Source organism: Pongo pygmaeus, chromosome 8, assembly GCF_028885625.2.
Source record: "Pongo pygmaeus isolate AG05252 chromosome 8, NHGRI_mPonPyg2-v2.0_pri, whole genome shotgun sequence".
Taxonomy (NCBI): domain Eukaryota; kingdom Metazoa; phylum Chordata; class Mammalia; order Primates; family Hominidae; genus Pongo; species Pongo pygmaeus.
In genome coordinates, this window is record NC_072381.2 from 68,189,956 (window position 1) to 68,216,616 (window position 26,661).

Below are 26,661 nucleotides of genomic sequence, written 5' to 3' on the forward strand. Positions count from 1 at the left end.
TTAGATAGGTAAGTTTGTTTCCTGTCTAAAAATTTAAGATTTAAACATTTTTTTCTCAGATGACACCATTCTCTAGAGGACTCAAAGTGCTTTTATTCTATTTTTAAAATGCTTTAAAATTTAAAAGCACTTTTACACTTATCCAACAACACTGGTAGGATGCATATTAGTATCTCCGCTACTGAGTTATTTCATTAAACAAATGTCCAGAATAGAAAAGAGAAATGGGGCTGGGCGCGGTGGCTCACGCCTGTAATCCCAGCACTTTGGGAGGCCGAAGTGGGTGGATCACGAGGTCAGGAATTCAAGACAAGCATGGCCAGCCAGGCGCGGTTGCTCACGCCTGTAATCCCAGTACTTTGGGAGGCCCAGGCGGGCAGATCATGAGGTCAGGAGATCGAGACCATCCTGGCTAACACGGTGAAACCCCGTCTCTACTAAAAATACAAAAAATTAGCCGGGCGTGGTGGCGGGTGCCTGTAGTCCCAGCTACTAGGGAGGCTGAGGCAGGAGAATGTGTGAACCCAGGAGGCGGAGCTTCAAGTGAGCCGAGAACGCACCATTGCACTCTAGCCTGGGTGACAGAGCGAGACTCCGTCTCAAAAAAAAAAAAAAAAAAAAAAAGACTAGCCTGGCCAACATGATGAAACCCCGTCTCTACTAAAAATACAAAAATTAGCTGGGCATGGTGGCGGGCGTCTGTAAACCCACCTACTCGGGATGCTGAGGCAGGAGAATGACTTCAACCCGGGAGGTGGAGGTTGCAGTGAGCCGAGATCGCGCCACTGCACTCCAGCCTGGGTGACAGAGCAAGACTCTGTCTCAAAAAAATAATAATAATAATAATAAAAAGAAAAGAGAAATGGAAGCTCAGTAACTCAGAAAAGGCGCTCAATGGGGACCAAGATATTCTGACCAGTGGTCCTCATTGATTTCCAATCCTATATTCTTTCATAGCCATTGCTATGAAAAGAGTCACATACTACTATATTTAGCAACAATTAAGGGTGGTGTAAAACAAGAACATTGGACACAAAGTCAGAGTTGGATATCTTGTAATCATTCAGCTTATCAGAAAAGGGGGTCAATAATACCTACCTTTTAGGCTACTGTTAGACTGAGCACAAAATGGGAATGTTAACAGAAAGGGGTCCCGATCTAGACCCCAAGAGGGTTCTTAGACATCATGCAAGAAAGAATTCAGGGCAAGTCCATAAAGTGAAAGCAAGTTTATTAGAGAAGTAAAGAAACAAAAGGATGATGATTCCAAAGACAGAGCAGGAGTATGGGCTGCTCAACTAAGTATCTTGTTATTTCTTGATTGTATGCTAAACAAGGGGTGGATTAATCATGAGTTTTCCAGGAAAGGAAGAAATCAGTTCTGATTTCTCAGAACTGAAGGTCTCTCACCTTTTTAGACTATATAGGGTAAGGTCTGAACATTGCTATGGCATTTGTAAACTGTCATGGCACTGGTGGGAGTGTATTTTAGCATGCTAATACATTATAATTAGTGTATAATAAGTAGTGAGGATGACCAGAAGTCACCTCATCACCATCTTGGTTTTGGTGAGTTTTTGCTGGTTTCTTTACTGCATCCTGTTGTAGGGTCTTTGTGACCTGTATCTTCTATCTCCTATCTCATCCTGTGACTAAGAATGCCTAACCTCCTAGGAATGCACCCTGGTAGGTCTCAGCCTTATTTTACCCAGCCCCTATTCAAGATGAAGTCGCTCTGGCTCAAATGCCTCTGACAGGAACATGTCTGGCATCATTATTGCAAAAACTAAAGATATGACATAATTGCATTAAATGTAGTGTTCACCAGGAAATGGCTGGTATCTATAGGATGACCAACTCATTCAAAACTATCACCATATAGAGTCACTTCACTTTCAATGGCCTCCCTGCACTTCCCAACACCCAGCAGTTGTGTTCTCTTGGCTAACCCTGCCTACTTCTAAACTCCAGTTATCAAGTTCGTTGCAGGATAAGAAGAAAGCAAAAGAGTTACTATAGTTGTCTCTCATGATACTTTACAATTTCTGTCCACAGAAACAGCTTTTTCAGGAAATTTAAATAGTATATTGTTTCTGTAAAGGCACTATGCAGAGCACTAAATCATGGAAATCTGGATTCAATTCCTAACTTTGCCGCTGATTTTGCACAAGGCACTCAACTTTTGTCTCAGTTTCCTCAGGTGTAAAATGTAATAGCTGGTTTAAATAACATCTAAAACAGCTTTTTCGAGCCATGTTACTATAGTTCAAGATTATGTAAAATACAGACTGACATCTGAAGAAATAAGCATAAATAAATTTTATTATCAGTTATCCATCCTTTCAAAACATGTCAAGTAAGGCTGGTGTCAACCTTTACATCAGTCTTTTAAAAACAACTATCAACCCCTACATTAAAAGATACATCCTGCTGTCACTTATTAAACAGCAGAAGCTTTAGATTTGGATGTTTCTCCAATGAGGCACGGTCAGGAAGATGATGGTCAATTAAAACTGAATCCACATAACAACTGATTCTTAACACAGAAAGTATTTGACCCCTACACCTAATTAGTAGCATTCTGTGATAATAAGAGTGGGAATGGGAAGAAGGGGAATTAACTCTGGGTATAACAGCCTAATTCTAATTCATCCTAAAATACTGTTAGCTTTAAAAGCTAGATTTATATGCCCCAATATAATTTACTGTGAAATCTTTCCATGTGGGTCTCCATGTTTCAGCACCTGAATCTCCTTTGCATAATGAGATAAGTACTTTGTCTGTTAGTACAGAATTAGGCAATTTAGGCCGGTTGCGGTGGCTCACACCTGTAATCTCAACACTTTGGGAGGCCGAGGCGGGTGGATCACTTGAGGTCAGGAGTTCAAGACCAGCCTGGTCAATATGGTGAAATCTCCATCTCTACTAAAACTACAAAATTAGTTGGGTGTGGTGGCAGGCGCCTATAATTCCAGCTACTTGGGTGGCTGAGGCAGGAGAATCGTTTGAACCCGGGAGGTGGAGATTGCAGTGAGCAGAGAGTGCGCCATTGCACTCCAGCCTGGGCAACAAGAGCGAAACTCTGTCTCAAAAAAATAAATAAATAAAATATATATATATAAATATATTTAAATATATATATATATATAATTATGCAATTTAAGAGACAGACTATGTTCGAGTTCAGCACAGTTAGATCTTACTGATCTTACTGAGGGTTAGGTTCCCAAGCTGTCTCTTAAGCACAATGTAGTAAAAATTGCCATTGAGAAGCCCTCAAATCACCAGGACGGGTGGAGCCTGGAAAGCTCATAGACCAAAAATGAGCTTATTTTATTTCTCTTCACATTTTTGTGCTGGGGCCTCCCTTTCTCTGGGACAACAAAGCCCAAGTTCTGCTTTTAAAAAGGCCAGTCAGAACACTAGGTATATAAGCCAATTTATCTCTTTTTATAAATAGTTGAACGAGCGTAAATTAAACATTCAGTCAAGGCTACTGGGAGAAAGTGGACAAGACCATTATCCTGTCCCCATTAACAAAAAAAGAACCTTCCAAACTGGAAGAGCAACTGGGGGGAAAGTCTCCAGTTTCATGGCTTTCGCTACATGCCCAGTATCTCCCAACTCATTTCACTTGTGACTCTGAGATAAAAGGAGTAAAGAAACAAGATGGTACCTTCGGGAACCAGGGTCCTAATTCCAGTCATGAGCAAACATTTTAGAGACACACAGTTTCACAACTTGAGGGCAATATACCTGCATCAGAGAAGGGCCAACTTTGCAGGTCTGCTCCCGACCAACAATGAAGTTCTGTCAGAGGGCATGACACGCAGGCATGACACACACTGTGCACGCCACGCTCCCTCGGGCCCTGGGCCGCCCCCGGGGGCGCGGGTGGGGCACATTTTTCATGGGAAATCCACTACACACCCAAGAACGCTTGCAACCCTGGAATCTGGGCGAGGGTCACCGCAACCAAGCAGCGACACACAGGACTCCGCAATGTGCCACAGACCCGAAAACTTCTGAGGAATGCAGAAATGCCCAAATGAAAAGTGCGGAGGGAACCCCCAACACGAGGGGGACCAGAGGCGGAGGCAGGCTCCAGACCACCCGCGAGAAGGAGCGACAGTGCTCAGGCGCTCGGGAGGCTAACGCCCAGCCCGGAGCAGTCGAAGCAGCCGCCCGCTCGTTACCTGACGGACGTCATGGCTTCGCCCTCCTGCCCCACGCCACGGCGCCCGCGTCCGATGCTCTACGTCCGCTCCGGCAGCAGCAGGTACCACAGCAACTGCTTCCCGGCTCAGGCACTCAGCGACTGGGAGCGCGTCCTCACACACCCCGCGCGCGGGCGGCCCCTGGCGAGCCGGCCCGGCGTGCTGATTGGAGGGAGGGCGGGCGCTCCGCCCCGGGCGAAGGGCTGGAGATCGTCCCCAGACGCCGCGGGCCACCGCGTGTCTCGTGCCAGCTCGCTGGCGCGCGGGCTAGCGAGCTGACTAGCGGGCGCGGTGGCCATCTTGAGTCCTGGTAACAGCGTCCCCGTCACCCCGCAGTTTACAGGGCGAGAGATTGGGTGCCCACCCCAAAAATGGCCGCGCCTCTGGCAACCGGTTTAGCAGTCACATGGCCACTGTCTACCTCGGCAAGCTCAGGTCCCTTTAACAGCACTTAGGAAAGAGGCGCTGTCAGGGCAGGTCTTCGGGAGTGGGATTTAACAGCCTGCAAAATCCATCTGCAAAGGTGGGGGGAAAAAAAGCAACAGCCTGGGAAGCCTCAGCCTAGGAAAATATAAAATGCCTGGCAACGGCAGCACGACGTACTAATTCCAGTCTGCAGCCTTTGAGAGTCAATTGCTGGATCTGATGGTCCCAAACGTTCCTGAACTTCAGAAACACTTAGAGCAGCTTATTTAATACGGAAAGTGTCACTTTATGTATCAGAATCTAGAAAGGTAGGCCTGGACATCGGTATTTTTAGCAAGTTACCAGGTGAATCAGGTACAGACATAAAATTTTACAACCTCTGGGCCCCACTCAAGACTATCCTATTTGACACAATTACCTCACTTTCCAAAGAAGCATGCAGGCTATAAAAAAAAAAAAAAAAAAGAATCTAAGACCATAGAGGGGAAAAGTGGATGGCACCCTAACTCCTGGCTCTAATCTTACAGTTTAATGCAGTTGAAGAGTTAAGAAATTGTGAACCAATAAAAGGAAAATTAACTCCAACTATGAAAAGGGGGGAATCAGTAAATGCTTTATGATCTAAATTGCTTTTCTTTATTCCTTTATTCTCTGTGCAATAATTTTTTTAATTTTCATTTTTTTATTTTTGTAGAGACAGGGTCTCACTATGTTGCCCAGGCTGGTCTTGAACTCCTAGCCTCAAGCAACCCTCCCACCTTGGCCTCCCAAAGCACTGGGAATATAGGTGTGAACGACTGGGCCCTGTTCTACAATGTTATTAATAGACTACAATATCCAGTGGCATTCACTTACTGACCATCTAGGATGGTGATCAATTTCATATGTCTGAAATCAGTTACATCAGAAGCAACCCAGTACCATCAGATATTGAAATGTGGCTGATGGGACTGAAGAACTTAATTTTTAATTTATTTAATTTTAATTCATTTAAATTTTATAACTGAAGCAATATATTTTTCCATTAAACACAATTGTATTGTTTTGGTTGGACTACATTTCTTTTTTTTTTTTTTTTTTTTTTTTTTTGAGCTGGAGTCTTGTTCTGTTACCCAGGTTGGAGTGCAGTGGCGCGATCTCCAACCTCCGCCTCCTGGGTTCAAGCGATTCTCATGCCTCAGGCTCCTGAGTAGCTGGGACTACAGGCATGCGCCACCGTACCTGGCTAAATTTTTTTGTATTTTTGGTAGAAACGGAGTTTCATCATGTTGGCCAGGCTGGTCTCAAACTCCTGGCCTCAAGCAATCTGCCCGCCTCAGCCTTCCAGGTGTGAGCCAACACTCCTGGCCTCATTTTACCTTTTTTAATGTGGCTACTAGAAAATTTAAAATTACAGGAATCTTGCATTATATTTCTACAGAACAGTGCTGCTCTATAGCTAAGTTAGCTTTCCCTATCACTGTCCCTGTGATAGAATAATTAAGTTCACAAAATGAAATTAGTAAGGAAACCAGTTTACGCAAATCTGTTTCCTTGCTAGCCATAAAACACATCAAATATTCCAAAAGATTTCAAGTTTCTTTAGAAAATGCTATTTTTAGCATTGTTCTCTTTAATCTGGGAAATGCCCATCCAGAATGAAGCCATGGTCTATAAAACTGATGTGTTCAGTCCATGAGTAAAAGCTATTAAAACACTGAGCTACGCTTGGCGTGGTTAAGACTTTGACCTAAGGTCCACAAGCAGAATTAGTCAATTGTTCCTCTGGATTAAACAGGATCTGAAGCAAAGCAGCAGCTGGATTAGCAATTCACAGTGGTGGAGACACTGGCTAGAGTTACCCACCTTCTCTTGTGGAAAATGTTGATAGATAATCCACATTTCAAACCATCAGTGCTTTTCAAACTTTAACATGCATACAAATCTCGTGGATCTTGTTAAAATGCAGGTTTGGCACTGCAGGTATCAGTGACCAAAACTTTGCATTTCTTTATGTTCCCACATCTCACCAGTTGCTTCTGGTCTGTGGGCCAGGCTGAGTAGCAAGGCTATAAAGGTAGCAAGAGATATCTGGTTTGCAACTTCTGCTTGACTTCCTATTACCTGTATGACTTTAAGCTGGTTTTTTTTTTTTTTTTTTTTTTTTTTTTGAGATGGAGTCTCACTCTATCACCCAGGCTGGAGTGCAGTAGCATGATCTCGGTTCACTGCAACCTCCGCCCCCATCCCTGGGGTTCAAGCAATTCTCCCACCTCAGCCTCTCGAGTAGCTGGGACTAAAGGCACGCACCACCATGCCTAGCTAATTTTTTTTCGTGTTTTTAGTAGAGACAAGGTTTCACCATGTTGGCCAGGCTGGGCTTGAACTCCTGACCTCAAGTGATCCACCCACCTCAGCCTCCCAAAATGCTGGGAATACAGGCATGAGCCACCACACCCAGCCTTTAAACTGGTTCTTAATCTGTCTGTCCCTCGGTTTACCCATTACATGCTGTTCAGGGCACTGTGAAGATTAAAATTTAATTAACTACAGTAAAGAATCTAATAGAATCCTTGGCACATGGCATAATTATTACTTTGTTATTATCATAATAGTTAAACTTACATCTCTGGAGGCATGATCCCAAAGCTAACATGAACTTGGCCCTCTGAACAATCAAATGCACTTTTGCTCATGCTTAACATACTTTGGTAACACCTACCTTTGATTTGTAACATTAAAATTTTCAAATTAAAGCCGGGCACGGTGGCTCACGCCTGTAATCCCAGCACTTTGGGAGGCTGAGGCAGGAGGACCACAAGGTCAGGGGTTCGAGACCAGCCTGGCCAATGTGGTGAAACCCCGTCTCTACTAAAAATACAAGAATTAGCTGGGCATGGTGGCACACACCTATAGTCCCAGCTACTTGAGAAGCTGAGGCAGGAGAATCACTTGAACCTGGGAGGCAGAGGTTGCAGTGAGCTGAGATTGCTCCACTGCACTCCAGCCTGGGCAACAAGAGCAAGACTCCATCTCAAAAAAAAAAAGAAAAAGGAAAAAAACATTTTCAAATTAAAAAAACCTAGCCGGGCGCGGTGGCTCACACCTGTAATCCCAGCACTTTGGGAGGCCAAGGCGGGTGGATCACGAGGTCAGGAGATGGAGACCATCCTGGCTAACACAGTGAAACCCCATCTCTACTAAAAACACACAAAAAAATTAGCCGGGTGTGGTGGCGGGCGCCTGTAGTCCCAGCCACTTGAGAGGCTGAGGCAGGAGAATGGTGTGAACCCAAGGTGGAGCTTGCAGTGAGCAGAGATCGCACCACTGCACTCCAGCCTAGGTGACAGAGTGAAACTCCATCTCAAAAGAAAAGAAAAAAAAAAACTAATTTTGATACCAAAACAGGTAGTATTAAAACTTTATTTTTTAACAAATATACTAAATTCAGTATAATTAAGGGAAGATATGGGTCTGCAATATTAAAATAGTTAATAAAATTGAAGCCACACCAAAGATATTTTTTAACTCATTTTTGATATTTGCATTTAACTTTTTTTTTTTTGAGATGGAGTCTCACTCTGTCACCAAGCTGGAATGCAGTGGTGCAATCTCAGCTCACTGCAACCTCTGCCTCCTGGGTTCAAGCGATCCCTTAGGCGTGCACCACCAGGCCTGGCAAATTTTTTGTATTTTAGTAGAGATGGGGTTTCACCATGTTGGCCAGGATGGTCTTGATCTCCTGACCTCGTGATCTGCTTTTTTTTTTTTTTTTGAGATGGAGTTTTGCTCTTGTTGCCCAGGCTGGGGTGCAATGGCGCGATCTCGGCTCACTGTAACCTCTGCCTCCCAGGTTCAAGTGATTCTCCTGCCTCACTTGGGATTATAGGCATGCGCCACCATACCCGGCTGATTTTGTATTTTTAATAGAGATGGGGTATTTTTAATAGAGATGGGGTTTCTCCATGTTGGTCAGGCTGGTCTCAAACTCCCGACCTCAGGTGATCCGCCCACCTCGGCCTCCCAAAGTGCTGGGATTACAGGTGAGCCACCGTGCCCAGCCAATCAGCTGTCTGGCCAGGTGCAATGGCTCACACCTGTAATCCCAGCACTTAGGGAGACCAAGGGAGGAAGACCACTTGAGCCTAGGGGTTCAAAACCAGTCTGGACAACATAGGGAGATCACACACCTGTAGTCCCAGCTACCTGGGAGGCTCAGATGGAAGGATGGCTTGAGCCCAAGAGTTCAAGGCTACAGCAAGCTGTGTTTGCACTGCTGCAATCTAGCCTGAGAAATAGAACAAGACCCTGTCTAAAAAAAAAAAAAAAAAAAAAAAAAATCCATGTACTGTAGGAAATGAAAAAAAAGTTTTTTATTAATGGTCAACAAAACTTTCAAAAAGTTTATTCTCTCAAAATTTAAGTACCAGTCATGTCAGCAGTTACAAACACAAAAATATTATTTCAAGAAAGAGGACTCATGTGATCTTTCACAGTCAATAATGTAGTGACAAAAGTAAAGATATATTTTTCCAGGTAAAAGCAGAAGTTCTTTTATTCACAACAACTTCCCTTCCCCAGCCTTTCATGCTCTATTTCTAATCTTTCCATTCTAGTCTTTTTCTAAATACACACACACACACACACACACAGAGAGAGAGAGAGAGAGAAAGAGAGAGACAGAGAGACAGAGAGTGAGTGCTGAGAGAGAGAGTACTGAGTAACTACCACTTTTGATCAATTTTCTAAACAATTTATTTCAACCCTATTTTTTTCCTAAAAGCCTAGCTTATCCTACTTTAGGAGAAAATAGTCAACTGAAATTTTTAACCTTCAGTAGTCTTTTTACAATTAGAATAGTTGAATCAAGATAAGTGGGTCTGAATAGTTTGCTCTTCGTAAGACTGATATGTAAATATTCCATATACTTTATCTAATCTTATGGTTAGTCTAGCCCTATAAAAGCAACCAGATACATAATCCAAAATAGCTAAGTGCCTCCAGATAGCATAACAAAAATGTGGACCCATCCACTAATGTCTTCAACAAATGCTTCAAGCCCCAAAATAATAGCAAAGTTCTCTTCAAACACAACCAGTTTGTTAAGGGTGCGATAAAACAAGCACTCTCATATAAAATTAATGGGAGTACAAATTAGTACATTTCTACTATAAAGAATTTTGGCAATATGTGTCAGTAATTCCAATTTTTAGGCAACTATCATTAAAAGAGAGACCAATGTGTATAAAGATTTGTATACCCAGTTATTCATTTCAGCCTTATTAACAATAGCAAAAATTTATTATATCCCAAGTAACCAGAAATAGGGTAATAGTTAAATAAATTACAGAATGTTATGGAACTATTATAAAATGTTTCCATAGACTTTTTAAGGACATAAGAAAATGCTCATGATATAATGTTAAATGAAAAAAGCAAAACAAAAGGAAGTAGAGTATGAACTTCACTGTGTTTAAAAAAATACATGCCATATATGCATAGAAAAAAATGATTGGAAAGAAATACACCTAAATGTTATTATTAGCTATCTCTGGAAAGTAGGATTATGCATAATTTTACTTTATTTACATTCATCTATCATTAATTTTCTAATACTGGTTTTATAGTTATAATTTTTATAATTATTATTAAATATCCACTATCTTTTTTTTTTCTTTTTTTCTTTTTTTTTTTTCTTTTGAGACAGAGTCTTGCTCTGTCGCCCAGGCTGGAGTGCAGTGGCGAGATCTCGGCTCACTGCAGGCTCCGCCTCCCAGATTCACGCCATTCTCCTGCTTCAGCCTCCCGAGTAGCTGGGACTACAGGTGCCCGCCACCACACCCGGCTAATTTTTTTTGTATTTTTAGTAGAGACGGGGTTTCACCGTGTTAGCCAGGATGGTCTCGATCTCCTGACCTCGTGACCTGCCCGCCTTGGCCTCCCAAAGTGCTAGGATTACAGGCGTGAGCCACCGTGCCTGGCCTATCTTTTTTAAATGGCTTAAAAATACAAAACTCACTCCTGCCCTTTTTGAAAACTTGCATTTTTAAAATCATAACCTTGTTCCTGAGTTTTTTTTTTAAATAAATTCACAACCGTCAAAACTACCCTTATTTTTAGACAAATTGGGCTAATTTTATAAATGTTTCATCTTTTCATGTATAAAGATTCTTTAAGACAGGAATAACAAAAATAAGATGTCCTTATGATTTTTTTGATTAATTTTAAATCACAACTTGACAAAAGTTAAAAGTGTGTATCCTACTTTTAGAGCTTTGCAAAGCCTTGACAAGCCCAGCTGTCATAACATGAATGTGGAATGTTTTCCCTGCATGTTACTTAAAAATACAAACCCTCATTTAATATGAATTTAAAAATCAGTAAAATAATATTATTTAAAGAATCTGTATCATATCCATAAAGAGAAACTTCTTAAAACTTGTCTCCCTAAAATAGTGTGCAGCCATGTAAAGGTCAGGAGCCTGGGAATGAGGAGGGATTCAAATCCTGGACTTACCAATAACTTTATTACTTTTGACAAATCATTACCTCTTTGACCATCAGTTTCCTTTTCTGAAACACAAAGGAGTTTGTTATAGGTGACATCTCAGGTTCCTTTAAGTTCTTATTAGACAATGAAAGAAAATACCTGTGCCTACTTGTATCTCAATACATATTGAATTTTTTTAAAGGAGTTGATAAATTTTAATGCAATTTTAGTTAGCTTTCATTATGGACAAGTTTATTCAAAGAAACACTGCTAAATCTATTAATTTTCTCCTGCAAAAGACATTGTAAGAATGTTATTATGTTTATTTGCTTTTAATTATCATCTTTAGATTCTTATATGTCACATTTCACTTTAACATCACATATTCAAACAAAATACAATCTTTAAATGGAAGCTGGCAATTTATTTCCCTGGAGAATTTGAAGAGTACAATAACATTTGACTGACTGAACTTTATTTAGTAAGAATTCTTAGCAAAACTCCCTCCCAGGCACACCCACACAGTACTTCTTTATTTTCCGTGAGCTACAAATCTTTGACTCTCAAAGACAACTCCAATCTGAAAGTACAAGATAACACTGCTTATCAATTATTTATGCTGCACAGAACATATTTTTAAACTATAGCAGTGAATATCACTATCATTTCACAACAGAAAAGGGATTTTAATACAAAAATATAGAAAGTACATCACAGAAATAAAGAATAGCCCTTCTCAAAAGCTTGTTGCTAACCTTATGAAATATATTTTCTTTTTCCTTTTTTTTTTAAGACAGGGTCCCACTGTCACGCAGGCTGAAGTGTACTGGCGAAATCTTGGTTCACTGCAACTTCCGCCTCCCAGGCTCGAGCAATCCTCCCACCCCAGCTTCCTGAGTAGCTGGGACCACAGATGCACGCCACCATGCCCAGCTAATTTTTTGGTAGAGATGTGGTCTCACGATGTTGCCCAGGCTGGTATCAAACTCCTGAGCTCAAGGGATCCACCTGCCTCAGCCTCTCAAAGTGCTGGGATTACAGGCATGAGCCACCACACCGGTCCTATATTTTCTATCTACAAGATTTTCCTTATTTTGGCCAGTCACGGTGGCTCACGTCTGTAATCACAGCAGTTTGGAAGGGCACGGTGGGCGGATCACGAGGTCAGGAGTTCGAGACCAGCCTGACCAACATGGAGAAACCCCATCTCTACTAAAAATACAAAAATTAACCGGGTGTGGTGGCACATCCCAGCTGTAATTCCAGCTACTCAGGAGGTTGATGCAGGAGAATCGCTTGAACCCGGGAGGTGGAGGTTGCAGTGGGCCGAGGTCATGCCACTGCACTACAGCCTGGGCGACACAGAGAGACTCCATCTAAAAAAAGATTTTCCTTAATTTTAACATTTCAACGTAGATCTAATCTATGACACTTAACAATCTTTTTTTTTTTTTTTTTTTTTTTTTTTTGAGATAGTCTTGCTCTGTCGCCCAGGCTGAAGTGCAGTGGCGCGATCTTGGCTCACTGCAAGCTCCGCCTCCCGGGTTCATGCCATTCTCCTGCCTCAGCCTCCCAAGTAGCTGGAACTACAGGCACGTGCCACCATGCCCGGCTAATTTTTTAGTATTTTTAGTAGAGATGGGGTTTCACTATGTTAGACAGGATGGTCTCAATCTCCTGACCTCATGATCTGCCCGCCTCGGCCTCCCAAAGTGCTGGGATTACAGGCATAAGCCAGCGCACCCAGCTCACAATCTTTTAAATTGTTCATTCATTAACTCAACAAATATTTATCGAGCATCTGTTCTACTACAGGAGACACTAGAGATTTGGAAAGATCAAGAACATGTGCTGCCCTTTTAGAACTTACATTCTAAGGAGAGAAAGATGAATAATCAAGTAACAAACAAGAACAGCATCAAATGATCGTAAGTGCTATTCAAAGAATTAAAACCAGCGGATCAATGTAGAGAAAGATATTTTAAACTTTAAATCATTTCTTCAAAAGCATAAAACCCTCAGTATTCCATGGAAAAATAATATACATATTCAAATTGAACTATGAAAATTTACCAAAAGCAGACAAATTTCCCAATGGAGGAAAAAACACTTTAAAAGTGATCATCCTTCAAAGGGCAATAACAGAATTAAAAGCTTGGATATATAATTCAGTCATGTTTTTCGAAATTATTTTACATAATTGTGGCAGACTTAAAATGGGAACAATATCTTAGAGTCAAGAAGTCTATGTTCCCTTCTCTCAAATCTGGGCTAGCCTGGAACTCCTCTGACCAATAGTGTATAGTGAAAGTGATGCTATGCCAGATTCTAAGCTAGCCTTTGAGAGGGCTGCCAGCTCCTGCTTTGGTCTCTTGGAGCTGCCACGTGAGAAGTCCAACTACCCAGCTGAAGAAACCACAGAGAGGATCTCAAACTACACTAAGAGAAGCCCAGTTGAGCCAAGCCTCCAGTTACCCTAAGGGATATAAGGTGAGTGAATAAAGATAAGATGGACTCTCCAGACCAGACCTGTTGTCAGCTAAACACCTCCAAGTGATCTTATTCACCATATAGAACAGAATCAACAGGCCAAGCTGTGTCTGAATTCCTAATCCAAAAATCATGACATCTAATAAAGTAGTTATTTTAAGCCACCAAATTTTGGAATAGAAAACCAAACTGTGTAAAAAATACACTTTTTGGCCAGACGCAGTGGCTCACGCCTGTAATCCTAACATTTTGGGAGGCTGAGGCGGGAGGATCACTTGAGCTTAGGAGTTCAAGACCAGCCTGGGCAACATAGTGAAACCTCATCTCTATTATATTTTTCTACATTTATATTTTTTTAATTAAAAATACATTTTTTACATTGTAACCCAGTACCCTATACATATAACTGAAACAATGATTCACAGAGCAATACTTACCTCTTAGGCACTCAATGCACAATATTTTTTATTCTATTTCTCGTTTATAAAATACCACTTGTGCAATACTCAAAAAGGCTCATGTAGTCTGGAAAATATTTTAGTCTATACAACTCACTTCACAGGTGCATTCACAAATCTAGACAGAGACCTTAATAGGACTCAGGTGTCCTTATCCCTAATCTAAAGCTCTTTTCCTTGCACCATGCTAAAAGCCAATAGGTATTACAGTTTGTAACCAGAAGTTCCTCACAAGCTCATATACACACCTCAGAACTGAGTGAAAGCTTAAAAAGCTTCATGGAAGTCATGTAGCAGTCAGAAATAGCTAAGAGGAACTGAGACTTTTCCTATTTTAACCATTTCTTTTTTTTTTTGAGATGGAGTCTCACTTTGTCACCCAGGCTGGAGTGCAGTGGCGCAATCTCGGCTTATTGCAACTTCCACCTTCCAAGTTCAAGCGATTCTCCTACCTCAGCCTCCTGAGTAGCCAACGTGAGCAGAACACTTGATGCCAGGAGTTTCAGACCAGCCTGGGTGACATGGCAAAACCTCATCTCTTTAAAAAATACCAAAATTAGTCGGGCGTGGTGGCACAAGCCTGTGGTCCCAGCTACTTGGGAGGCTGCAGTGGGAGGATGGCTTGAGCCCGGAGGCGAATGTTACAGTGAGCTAAGATCGTTCAACTGCACTACAGCCTCTGCAACCAAGTAAGACCCCATCTCAAAAAATAGTACTAATAAATTGTTCTTAACTAGAACATTTTAATTAAACACAAGCAAAATTGGTTTGTCTAAAGTTTTGATTAGAGAATACAATCTACTGGCCGGGCGCGGTGGCTCATGCCTGTAATCCCAGCACTTCGGGAGGCTGAGGCGGGCAGATCACCTAAGGTTGGAACGTCAAGACCAGCCTGGCCAACACAGTGAAACCCCGTCTCTACTAAAAATACAAAAATTCACTGGGTGTGGTGGCGCATGCCTGTAATCCTAGCTACTTGAGAGGCTGAGTCAGGAGAATCACTTGAACCCAGGAAGTGGAGGTGTACCCAGGAGGCCACTGCACTCCAGCCTGGGCAACAGAGCGACTCTGTCTCAAAAAAACAAGAGAAAAAAGAAAATATAATCTACTAAAAATTCCAGTTCAATGAGTTAATCCATTTGCAAACCATACCACTAAGTAGATCCCACAAGAGAATAATTATTTTGGGGGGGATAAAACTACAAATGTGTGAATAAGAAAACTTGAGAGACACAAGTCTAGACAAGATTATAAAACACAATTGACAATTGCCACAGAATTTCTTTAAACAGTGTGCTTATCTAGCACATACAGAATTTACTTTGACAACTTCTCAATTTCTATCTTCATACATAATATAAACAGCAAGACGCATGAGTCAGAGGTCCTGAACTTGAGATGAATGTTTACTACTTAGGGACTCTTAACCTCTTGGGGGTCTGTTTCCTCAGCTAAAGACAGATTGCCTGGTTGTCTTCTTGTGGAGATCAATAAGAAAATGTAAGTGAAAGTACTTGACATTTTCTTCAAATATGTTATTCTTATCTTTAAAAAATTAAATTTAATTAAAAAAAAAAAAGCTCCCCAGGAAATTGATGCTTCATTTCTTGTTCCAGAGCCTAGAGCAACGGTAAGTTCTAAGACTCAGGATCAAATCTCACCTTGGATACTTAGTAGCTGTAACTTACTGTGTTACCTTACTGATACCACCTAGCCTCTCTGGGCTTTAATACCCTCAACTGTACAACCTAAATATTAGACTCTGATTTTAAGTACCTCATCAAGCACTAATAATCTAAAAAGTCTAAAATATGTTCAGAGTTTTCAAAAATCACAAGAAACTGTGAACCACCATTTCAAAGCCACATCTGGCTGATACTGAAATCTGCTGCTGCTTTCACACCCCAACTTGATGTCTTGCAGGAAATCTCAGCTCTAGGAGGGAACATTTCCAACTCTACCTGGGAATAGGCACTCTTAGGCATCTCCTCCCTCCACTGCTCCTATCCCAACTCCCACCAGCATTCCCAAGCAGTCTTTGGAAATACAAAAGTAGTTTCTCAAAGGGAAAGGCTGAGAGAGCCTGCTTTAACCTGTTTTATGAGAGTAAAGAATCAACATCTTGGCCAACAAAGAAAACATTTAAAGATCTCTGAGTCTGACTTGATATCTACAAGAAACTAACACGTCTTCTCAGGAATGGAGTTTATTGAAACTTCACAGAGAACTGAGGTCAAAGGTCTCTGATGTGGTGTTTTTTACATTTGAAAAATGTAGGAATGCTACACAAATATGGGGGAAATAGTGCTAAAGAAGAGATTCTTGTCCTCCCGAGGAAACTAGGCAAAGATAAGAATCTATGAGTGTAAGTCTAGAAATGTATATATTTCTCTACAGAACACCCTTAGGATATTCAAACACAGAGATGAATACCCCTAAGGAAGTCAATGTATTATGTAGAGAAGAGCCTACACGCCCCCCCCAAAAAAAAGGACAAATTTTTCCTTTTTAAAAAATAAAATAAAATATTATTTTTTTTTAAGATGGAGTCTCACTCTGTCGCCCAGGCTGTGGTGCAGTGGAGCAATCTGGGCTCACTACAACTTCTGCCTCCCAGGTTCAAGCAATTATCCTGCCTCAGCCTCCCAAGTAGCTGGGATTACAGGCGCCCACCACCATGCCCGGCTAATTTTTGTATTTTTAGTAGAGACAGGGTTTCACCATGTTGGCCAGGCTGGTCTCGAACTCCTGACCTCAAGTGATCTGCCTGCCTCAGCCTCCCAAAGTGCTGGGATTACAGGCATGAGCCAACATACCCAGCCTAAAATACTATTTTTAATAAACATTTTATACTATGTACTGAATTTAATAATGTAACCAAGTTTTATTATAATATCTCAAACCTAAACAATCAAACTTAATACATTTGGATCAACAAGCAATAAGTAAAACAAGACAAAGTAGAATTTCATCACTATGTTTTATATGCATCAACATGCTATCCCATGATAAAATGTAGTATAATCAATTCATCCTGAGTGGGTGAGAACAGATATAGCCAACAGCATAAATCTGCATCACTTCTACGGCTCAATGGCTTCAATCTTCAACAAAACTAAGAACTAAAAATGATAACTAAGGTCTCAGCTGGGCTGAGAAAAAACTATTTTAAAAAATTCTATTTTCGGAGAAGACTTCCTCAGTCAAGCCTATAAAACAACAAACTGTTTAAATCTCTATGTGGTTAAGTTCAAAGACAAACATGAGAACTGTTTATTTGTAAAGGAAATAATTTTCTTGTATTTCAATTTGTTTCCTCAAAAACTTAGATAATTTTTCAGACTGCCATTCTAGGGCTGAGAAGGAAACAGTTTCTTTTGCTATATCAAGATTAAAGGAATTTGAGAAAACCTAAGACATCTGAATTTGATTTTTTTGCTCTATTTTGTTTTTAAGTGACCCCTCCTAGATGAGTCAATAGAGACAAACTTCTTTAAAAAAAAATTTTGTGGTATTATGGATTCGTTTCACAGTACGTTATGTTACACAGTACATTATGAAATTCTGAACAGTATTACTGACCTTCCATGCTTGTGCAGTTCTAATTACACTGCAAACAGCCTTACTAATTAAGGGCTTGCTAACCCAGAGAAAAGAGATTCATCATTCTAACAGGTCACTGGGATCTTCTTTGTACATTCACTCTTTCAGAAACTCTATTCCTCCCCAAAATACGCAATTCTACTATATTAAAAGAAGAAAGAATGAGTGAAGACATCAACCACAGGACCTTAAGAAAAGGTTACTGTTGGCCGGGCACAGTGGCTCGCGCCTGTAATCCCAACACTTTGGGAGGCCGAGGCGGGTGGATCACGAGGTCAGGAGATCGAGACCATCCTGGCTAACATGGTGAAACCCCATCTCTACTAAAAATACAAAAAATTAGCCAGGTGTGGTGGCAGGCACCTGTAGTCCCAGCTACTCAGAGGCTGAGGCAGGAGAATCGCTTGAACCTGGAAGGTGGAGGTTGCAGTGAGCCGAGATTGTGCCACTGCACTCCAGCCTGGGTGACAGAGCAAGACTCGTCTCAAAAAAAAAAAAAAGAAAGAAAATGTTACTGTTCACGTAGAAAAAGTGTATTTAATCTGAGGGAATTTTTCCCCATAGACAAATATAATAAATGGCTATTATAATCGAGCTCACTATGGTCACCAGAAAGAACAGAAACGCAAACTGAGGCTGGGCGTGGTGGCTCACGCCTGTAATCCCAGAACTTTGGGAGGCCAAGCCAGGCAGATCACTTGAGGTCAGGAGTTCAAGACCAGCCTGGCCAACATGGTGAAAACTAAAAACACAAAAATACAAAAATGAGCTGGGCATGGTGGCGCATGACTGTAATCCCAGCTACTCAGGAGGCTGAGGCAGGAGAATTGCTTGAACCCAGGAGATGGAGGTTGCAGTGAGGTGAGATCATGCCACTGCACTCCAGCCTGGGCAACACAGTGAGACTCTGTCTCACAAAAAAAAAAAAAAAAAGAAAAGAAATGCAATCAGGAGTACCTTTCTTATCCTTTAGTATCAGGTTGATTTTGTACACAAGCTCACTCCATTTAACAAAAAAATGAAAGGCCAAAGAATCGTGAAGTATTTTCAGGTAATAGTTCTCTCCATCAACTCCCATTATTGGTAAGAATTTATAGGCAATACACGAATCCATTTTGCACCATTAAATGCTACAAGCAGCTGGGCGCAGTGCCTCACGCCTGTAATCCCAGCACTTTGGGAGGCCAAGGCGGGGGGATCACAAGGTCTGGGGTTCGAGACCAGCCTGGCCAACATGGTGAAACCCTGTCTCTACTAAAAATACAAAATTTAGCCGGGTGTGGTGGTGGGCACCTGTAATCCCAGGTACTCAGGAGGCTGAGGCAGGAGAATTGCTTGAAACCGGAAGGCAGGGGTTGCAGTGAGCCAAGATCGCGCCACTACACTCCAGCCTGGTCAACAAGAGTGAAACTCTGTCTAAAAAAACAAACAAAAAAATCTTTAAAGGGTTAAGAGGCCAGGCATGCAGCTCATGCTTGTAATCCTAGCACTTTAGGAGGCCGAGGCAGGAGGACTGCTTGAGTTCAGGAGTTCAAGACCAGCCTGAGCAATAGAGTGAGACCCTGTTTCTACAAAAGAAAATTTTTTCTTTAATTAGCTGGGCACAGTGGTGCATCCCTGTAGTTCCAGCTACTCTGGAGGCTGAGATAGGAGGATCGCTTGAGCCTGGGAGGTCGAAGCTGCAGTAAGCCATGATTGTACCACTGCACTCCAGCCTAGGCAACACAGCAAGACCCCTTCATCTCAAAAAAACAAAAAAAAAGAGTTAAGAATTCCCTGATTCTGCCAGGAATGGTTGCTCACACCTGTAATCCCAGCACTTTGGGGGGCTGAGAGGGAAGATCACTTGGGGCCAGGAGTTCAAGACAGGCATGAGCAAGACCAGCATGGGCAACATAGTGAAACCCTGTCTCTAAAAAGAAAAAAAATTAATTAAAATTTTAAAATAAATAGGCCAGGTGCGGTGACTCACGCCTGTAATCCCAGCACTTTGGGAGGTTGAGGCAGGTGGATCACGAGATCAGGAGATCAAGACCATACTGGCTAACACAGTGAAACCCCATCTCTACTAAAAACACACACACACACACACAAATTTAGCCAGGTGTGGTGGTGTGCACTTGTAGTCCCAGCTACTCGGGAGGCTGAGGCAGGAGAATTGCTTGAACCCGGGAGGTGAACGTTGCAGTGAGCCAAGATCATGCCACTGAACTCCAGTCTGGGCAGTAGAGCGAGACTTCATCTCAAAAAAATAAATAGGAATTCCTTGATTCAACAGAAATTCAGAGCCTGTTATATTGCAATGAAGTGATCAGTTATGAGGCACTAGGAGTTATTCAACTAGTTTCCCAACTTCAAGTAGCAATAGGTGAGATAAAACATGCACATACTGTACATTGCAATAATGCAAAGTATGAAGTACAAACAGTCAGAGGAGAAACCATTTCTAGGTTTGGTGAGTAGAAAAGTTTTATAGAGAAGAGAGAATTTGGCTAGACTTTGAAGACTGAGGTTGTCGGGTTTTTTGGAAGGGGAGAAAAAGAAGGTTGTTTTAATAAATATTGTACATGCTAAAATGGATTTTTCTCTTGCTGAGGGAATGACACTACCTCCCTCACTCTACAAGGTCCTGTCGGAGTTGTTGATTACAGTGTACCCCTCAACACCCATCCATTTCCCCCCTTATACGAACAATGCCTACACTCACTGGCTCCCCATATACCTAGTACTACCTACACACACACACACACACACACACACACACACACACACACACACACACACCCCTACCTGCATGCACACACACAACAGATGGGCAGACAGTGAGAATGTATCCAAGGCCAGCCCAAATCTCCACCTCTGATACAGTGATTGTAATGCAGGGCAGGTAAGCCCCAGAACTGGGGCTTAGCCCAGGACGGTGCTTGGCTTCATCCAGGAAAAAATTCAAGGGTCAGCCAGTGGTGTGTTAGCAACTTTTATTGAAGCAGCAGTGTAAAGCATCAGCAGAGGTACTGCCCCTTGCAGAGCAGGGCTACCCCATAGGCAGTATGCCCAGAGTAGCAGCTCAGAAGCAGTTCTGTGATCATATTTATACCCAATTTTAATTATATACAAATTAAGAGGCAGATTATGTAGAAATCTCTAGGAAAAGGGTGGTAACTTCCAGACACTGTCATGAAAAGGGACGCTAACTTCTGGGTGTTGCCGTGGCAATGGTAAACTGACATGGCACATTAGTAGGAGTGACTTACGGAAAGCTGATTCCACTCTGTCCCTGTTTTAGCTAGTCCTAAATTTGGTCCAGTGTCTGAGCCCCACCTCCAGAGTTGAGTCCCACCTCCTACCTCAACTGGTTCAAGGTAGTGTGTAACACAGGCAGAACCAAATTTCTCTCAAAACTGATACAAGGATATAGAAAAACTCTCTTCCTTTGGACTCATGAGATTTTGGCTTGGAGTTGAGAACTGCCATCTTGTTACACTGAAATGGCCTATGTGAGAGATAAATTGAATCTAAAGGACAACAGAGACAAGCAGTGAACTCCTAGATTGAGTCATATTTAGATGGACTTTAGGCCAGGTGCTGTGGCTCACACCTGTAATCCCAGCATGTTGGGAGGCCAAGGCAGGTGGATCACCTGAGGTCAGGCATTTGAGACCAGCCTGGCCAACATTGTGAAACCCTGTCTCTACTAAAAATACAAAAAGTAGCTGGGCGTGGTGGTGCATGCCTGTAATCCCAGCTGCTCGGGAGGCTGAGGCAGAAGAGTTGCTTGAACCCAGGAGGCGGAGGTTGCAGTGAGCTGAGATCGTGCCACCGCACTACAGCCTGGGTGACAGAGCAAGACTCCATCTCAAAAAAAAAGAAAAAAATTAGATGGACTTTCCAGTTAGGTTGAGTCAACTGAGCCAGAGACTTCAAAATGGTTCTAAGTATGAACCAAAGTCTAGCCTAAGCATGTAGAAGGCAAGTAGCCAAGTGACTACTTCAATATAATTTCTGATAATCCCTAATTCAGTGAGTGACCAATGATCACACAGGCTACCTTCACATCTGCAATCCTGTTTGCAGGTAACATAGTAAAATAGCAGGACTCACTACTAACCAAATGTGGCTTGCTGACAAAATGGTAAGACCATGTTAATACAGTAACCAAACTGTTGTGCTTACAGAATGCAAGAATTTCTTACATAATTGCTATACATATGTATCTTCTAAATTGTAAAGAAAATACTAAAGTCAGCATGCATGCAATGAAAGTAAAAATGCAAATAGAAACTCAGATGTTCTTACATCAAAGGCTAATCACATTGCTTCTAGATCTGAAGTTTATGAACCAAATTTTTAAAGAAATGGTACGAAGCCAAAAGTACAAACAACATCAGAAATAATACACATAAATGAGAGCAACAACTCTAAATCTGCTTTGAAAAATCATCAGAACGTATCTTCTTCAAGCAGTATGTGAAACTTCAGTTTGTGAGACCATTTTGTAAAATAGCCTTCCAAATCTTCAAGTCCAAAAGTTGAAGAGAAGTCTGTCTTTTCAGTTACTACTGGAGAGGAAGAAAAGCCTAAAAACTCAGTGACATCAACTGTACTGGTATTACAGTAGAGCTAGCCAAAAAGTATCTTTGAAATGAGCATCTACTTAGTATCACAGAAGTGCAGAACAGTGACTAGAGAAAAAAATCTAGGAACTAACTCTGATAAGAAATTATTGTTCCTGCATAGTAGCCAACTTTTAAAAGTAAACTATAAATAAGTAATAAAAGTCCACAATCCCTTTCTTAAATCCTTGGGGCAGGGTATGTTTTGGAATTCAGAATTTTATGGATTTTAGGAAGGTAACACTGCACTATATATTCTGTAGAACACTCAGGAGGAATTCATGTGGCATGTCATTAACAGCCTAATATTTCCATACAAAGCATATACATTTGTGTCAGACAAATAAATACTACTGACACCTTTACATCAGTTCAAATTTTGCTGCCAAATTAATTCATCTCAAACTTTTTAAAAAACTTCCAGCTTCCAGAGCTTTGGGATTTCAGAAATATAGCTTAAAAGATTATAGGCTACAATAAAGTCATAAAAATTATGTTACCAAGTTTCAGATGTATTTGGTATCCCAGAGGTCCATTCTGTAAAGGTGATATTTAGCCACTCAGCAGTTGGCCACTTATATATTCAGTGTACTTCAAGTTTCTCCAACTTAAAAGCAAGATTCCTAATATGTTCAGTGTAGAAACATTGGAAAATACAAGATTTTTTTTTTTAAACCTCATAATTCTTCCACCTAAAGATGCCCACTATTAAATTTGGAGTGTCTAAATTTTCACAGTCTTTCTATAATAGATACATTAATACAATTAGCAAGAAAATCTCTGTAGTTTTAGTTTATATTTTTGTTTCCATCTTACTAGATATATATAATGCCCTTTCAAGCTGAGAACTGGTCTTTCTTAACTTTTGGTAAATTCTCAGCTATCAACTCTTCCAACCCGGCTTCTCCACCATTCACATTGTTTCCTCTTTTTGGAACTCCCAGTTAGATGTAAGTTGGTGCCTCTCAATTTATGGAGTTGCGCTGTTGCCCAGGCTGGAATGCAATGGCACGATCTCGGCTCACCCCAACCTCCGCATCCCGGGTTCAAGAGATTCTCTTGCCCCAGCCTCCTGAGTAGCTGGGATTATAGGCATGGACCACCACATCCAGCTAATTTTGTATTTTTTTTTTTTTAGTAAAGATGGAGTTTCTCCATGTTGGTCAGGCTGGTCTCAAACTCCCAACCTCAGGTGATCTGCCCGCCTTGGCCTCCCAAACTGCTGGGATTACAGGCATGAGCCATCACGCCCAGCTCATATTTGTTAATTCCTATTTATTTCTCTGTGATACATCTGGGTACTTTCTTCCAATTCATTAATTTTCCCTTCAAATTTGTCTGGTCTAGAGTTTAACTGACCTATTTTTTTTTAATTTCAATAATTCCATTTTTCTTTAATATAACCATCTATTTCATATCTACCTATTTTTGATTCATGTTTTTTTATGACCATTATTTCTTTTATCTTTTTTAAGGATCTTTAAAATACTTAACAATTGTTTTGAAATTACCCATATTTCCATCAGATTTTTTGTGAATTTATCTCTTGGTAATTGTGTTAATTTTCTAAGTAATGGTCTTCCTCGTGTGTTTATAGGCTCAGACTTTCCCTCTTTTCCCGGGGGTTCTGTGATAGGCCACCCCTCTTCCAGAGTCCATGACCTCCAAGCTTGGTGCTCTTGTACTAGCTGATAGTGGGGAAACCACAGTTCCTGACTCTGAGCCATCTGGCAGCTCAGCCACTTCTGTATCTTCACTCCAGGTCCACAGCTTTTTAAAGCAACAGCCAAGAGCAGATGTTTTCAGCCTTCTTTCATCCAGTCTCAGCCCAGCTTCAGTTTCATACAGAGTATCTGACCCCAGGTCCCCTACATGTTATTTCTACCAGCTCCTGAACCCAGAGTCTAACTGCATGTTTCTTTTCTGTTCTTGGTCCCTGGAGATGTTTATCTTGTTCTTGAGTATATCTATATCTTTTCCTTTCCTTTTTAAATTTTTAATTGCTGCATTTCCCTCTCAACATCCTTATGAGGTTCGTACTATTACTATACCCATTTTACAGGTGAGAAAAGAGAGGTATGGGGCAAGTAGCCAATCTTCCCGAGATCACTAGTTAGTAAGGATCAAGGGTCAAACCAGATAGCTGATGCCAGAGACCATGCTCTTAACCACTGCTCTACTGGGATCCATTCTGACCAGAATGCTCTTTAAAATTTTGACTTTTTTTCCCCCACCTAACTGTAAACACTTTGGACACAGGAAAGATATTTTGTTTTCTTTTTTTGAGACAGGGTCTTGCTGTTACCCAGGCTGGAATGTAGTAGTGCCAGTGCCTCAGCTTCCAGAGTGGTTGGGACTACAGGAACCTGCTGCCATGCCTGACTAAGTTTATTTTTGTAGAGACAGGGTCTCACTAGTTGCCCAGGCCAGTCTAGAACTCCTGGCCTCAAGCAATCCTCCCACCTTGGCCTCCCAAAATGCTGGGATTACAGGCATAAGCCACCCCTTGTGGCCAGGATTTTAATTGATGGAAGTAAAGCAAAGACATATTCCAGGTAAAAAAGCAGCACATCAGCCTCATGATTTATTTGAGGCTGAATATTCAGTCTAGGCCTGTACCCAAAATAAGAAACATAGTCTTCAATGCCCCTCATTTTCCTAAGGCCCTTCCCACTTTCCCTGAGTTTCAAGCACTTCCATGCTTGTCCCTGGATACCCAGAACCATCCGTGCAGGCTTTCCTCTGGCTCTCTCTACCACCCTCACGCTGCACTAGTATATATTGCCCAGGAAAGGATCTTATTAAGGCATTCATAGTAAGTGCATCAGGGGACTTTTGTTTTCCATTCCTTCATAGCGCAAAGCCTTAATCTTAAAGGATTAAATTTGCGCATATAAGTAAAAGGCATGCAATATCATCCAAAAATAACCAAACTCTTTCAATAGTAGATTATCATGATGAAAAAAGAAAATAGTAGCCAAGCTCAATTTTAGGCTGCATTATTAAAAGCATAGGGTCGCCGGGCACGGTGGCTCACGCCTGTAATCCAACACTTTGGGAGGCCGAGGCGGGTGGATCACGAGGTCAGGAGATCGAAACCATCCTGGCTAACACGGTGAAACCCTGTCTCTACTAAAAATACAAAAAATTGGCCGGGCGTGATGGCGGGCGCCTGTAGTCCCAGCTACTCAGAGGCTGAGGCAGGAGAATGGCATGAACCCGGGAAGCGGAGCTTGCAGTGAGCCCAGACCGCGCCACTGCACTCCAGCCTGGGCGACAGAGCGAGACTCTGTCTCAAAAAAACAAACAAACAAACAAAAATACAGGGTCTAGAAAAATGAAAGTTATCAGTGCCACTCTATGCAATAAAGATTAATTAAGGCCAGGCGTGGTGGCTCACACGTGTAATCCCAGCACTTTGGGAAGCCAAGGAATCCTCCTGCCTCAGCCTCCTGTGTAGCTGGGACCACAGGCATATGCCACCATGTCCAGCTAATTTTTGTTTCGTTTTTTTTTTAAAGATTCGAGGGTCTCATTTTGTTGCCCAGACTGGTCTCGAACTTCTGGGTTCAAGCAAACCTCCCACCTTGGCCTCCCAAAGTGCTGGATTGTAGGTGTGAGCCACCATGCCCAGCTCCTAGGTTTAATTTTAGAACACAGGGTCCATAGTGAGGTAGGAGATAGAGGAAAATAATAAAAGGGGTCCAGGAAGTGAAATAGTTAGGAAGCAATATTTGAGAAAAGCTCAGTATTTGCTGATTAGAGAACTGTAGTTTGTTTCCTTTTTAGTACTATTAAAAGTCATGATCCTTAATAATCCTTAATTGCTAATGTCAGATGAAGTAATGATGTGGGCTTTCAGGATTCAACGTTTCCTAACATCAACTTCAGAGTTTACAAATATTTGCTGTGATGAATAAGTAGAGCTGTGCCTAAAGAAAAGTAGGCAGAACTTGAGGCTGAAGTTAAAGAGACTGCTTAGGAAGTCAAAACAAAATCTAAGCAAAAGATAAAGTCTAAACGTAAGTTGTGGCAGCAGGAATGGAAAAGGAAAGACATTATAATGTGGATGTAAAATGAATCAAATATCTAGGTCTCAAACTTTGCAGTAAAGGAGGTTACTGGTGCCATTAACAGATGCAGGAAACATGGAAAAATGCACAGATTCAGGACAATAGATAATTTAGTTTGGTATACATGACTTCGAAATGTCAGAAAGTCACTCAGAAGCACATACTCAGCAGACAGCTAAAATTAAGGTCTGGGAAGGCCGGGCACGGTGGCTCACACCTGTAATTCCAACACTTTGGGAGGCTGAGGCAGGCGGATCGCTTGAGGTCAGAAGTTCAAGACCAGCCTAGCCAACATGGCAAAATCCCATCTCT

At 41.6% G+C, this 26,661-nt stretch overlaps 1 protein-coding gene across 4 annotated transcripts in view; it reads right to left on the reverse strand.

Annotated features, from left to right (window-relative positions):
• Nucleotides 1-26,661, reverse strand: part of ADK (adenosine kinase) — a 570,201-nt gene that overhangs the window by 540,252 nt on the left and 3,288 nt on the right. The window contains exon 1 of one of the 4 annotated variants that reach the window (XM_054503669.2): nucleotides 4,197-4,739. The exons of 2 other annotated variants lie outside the window; for them this stretch is intronic. In XM_054503669.2, coding sequence (XP_054359644.1) covers nucleotides 4,197-4,210 — 14 coding nt within the window. In that variant the 5' untranslated portion in view covers nucleotides 4,211-4,739. Of the gene's footprint in view, nucleotides 1-4,196; nucleotides 4,740-26,661 lie in introns of those variants that run through there. One more of the 4 variants, XM_054503671.2, reaches the window with a different exon arrangement.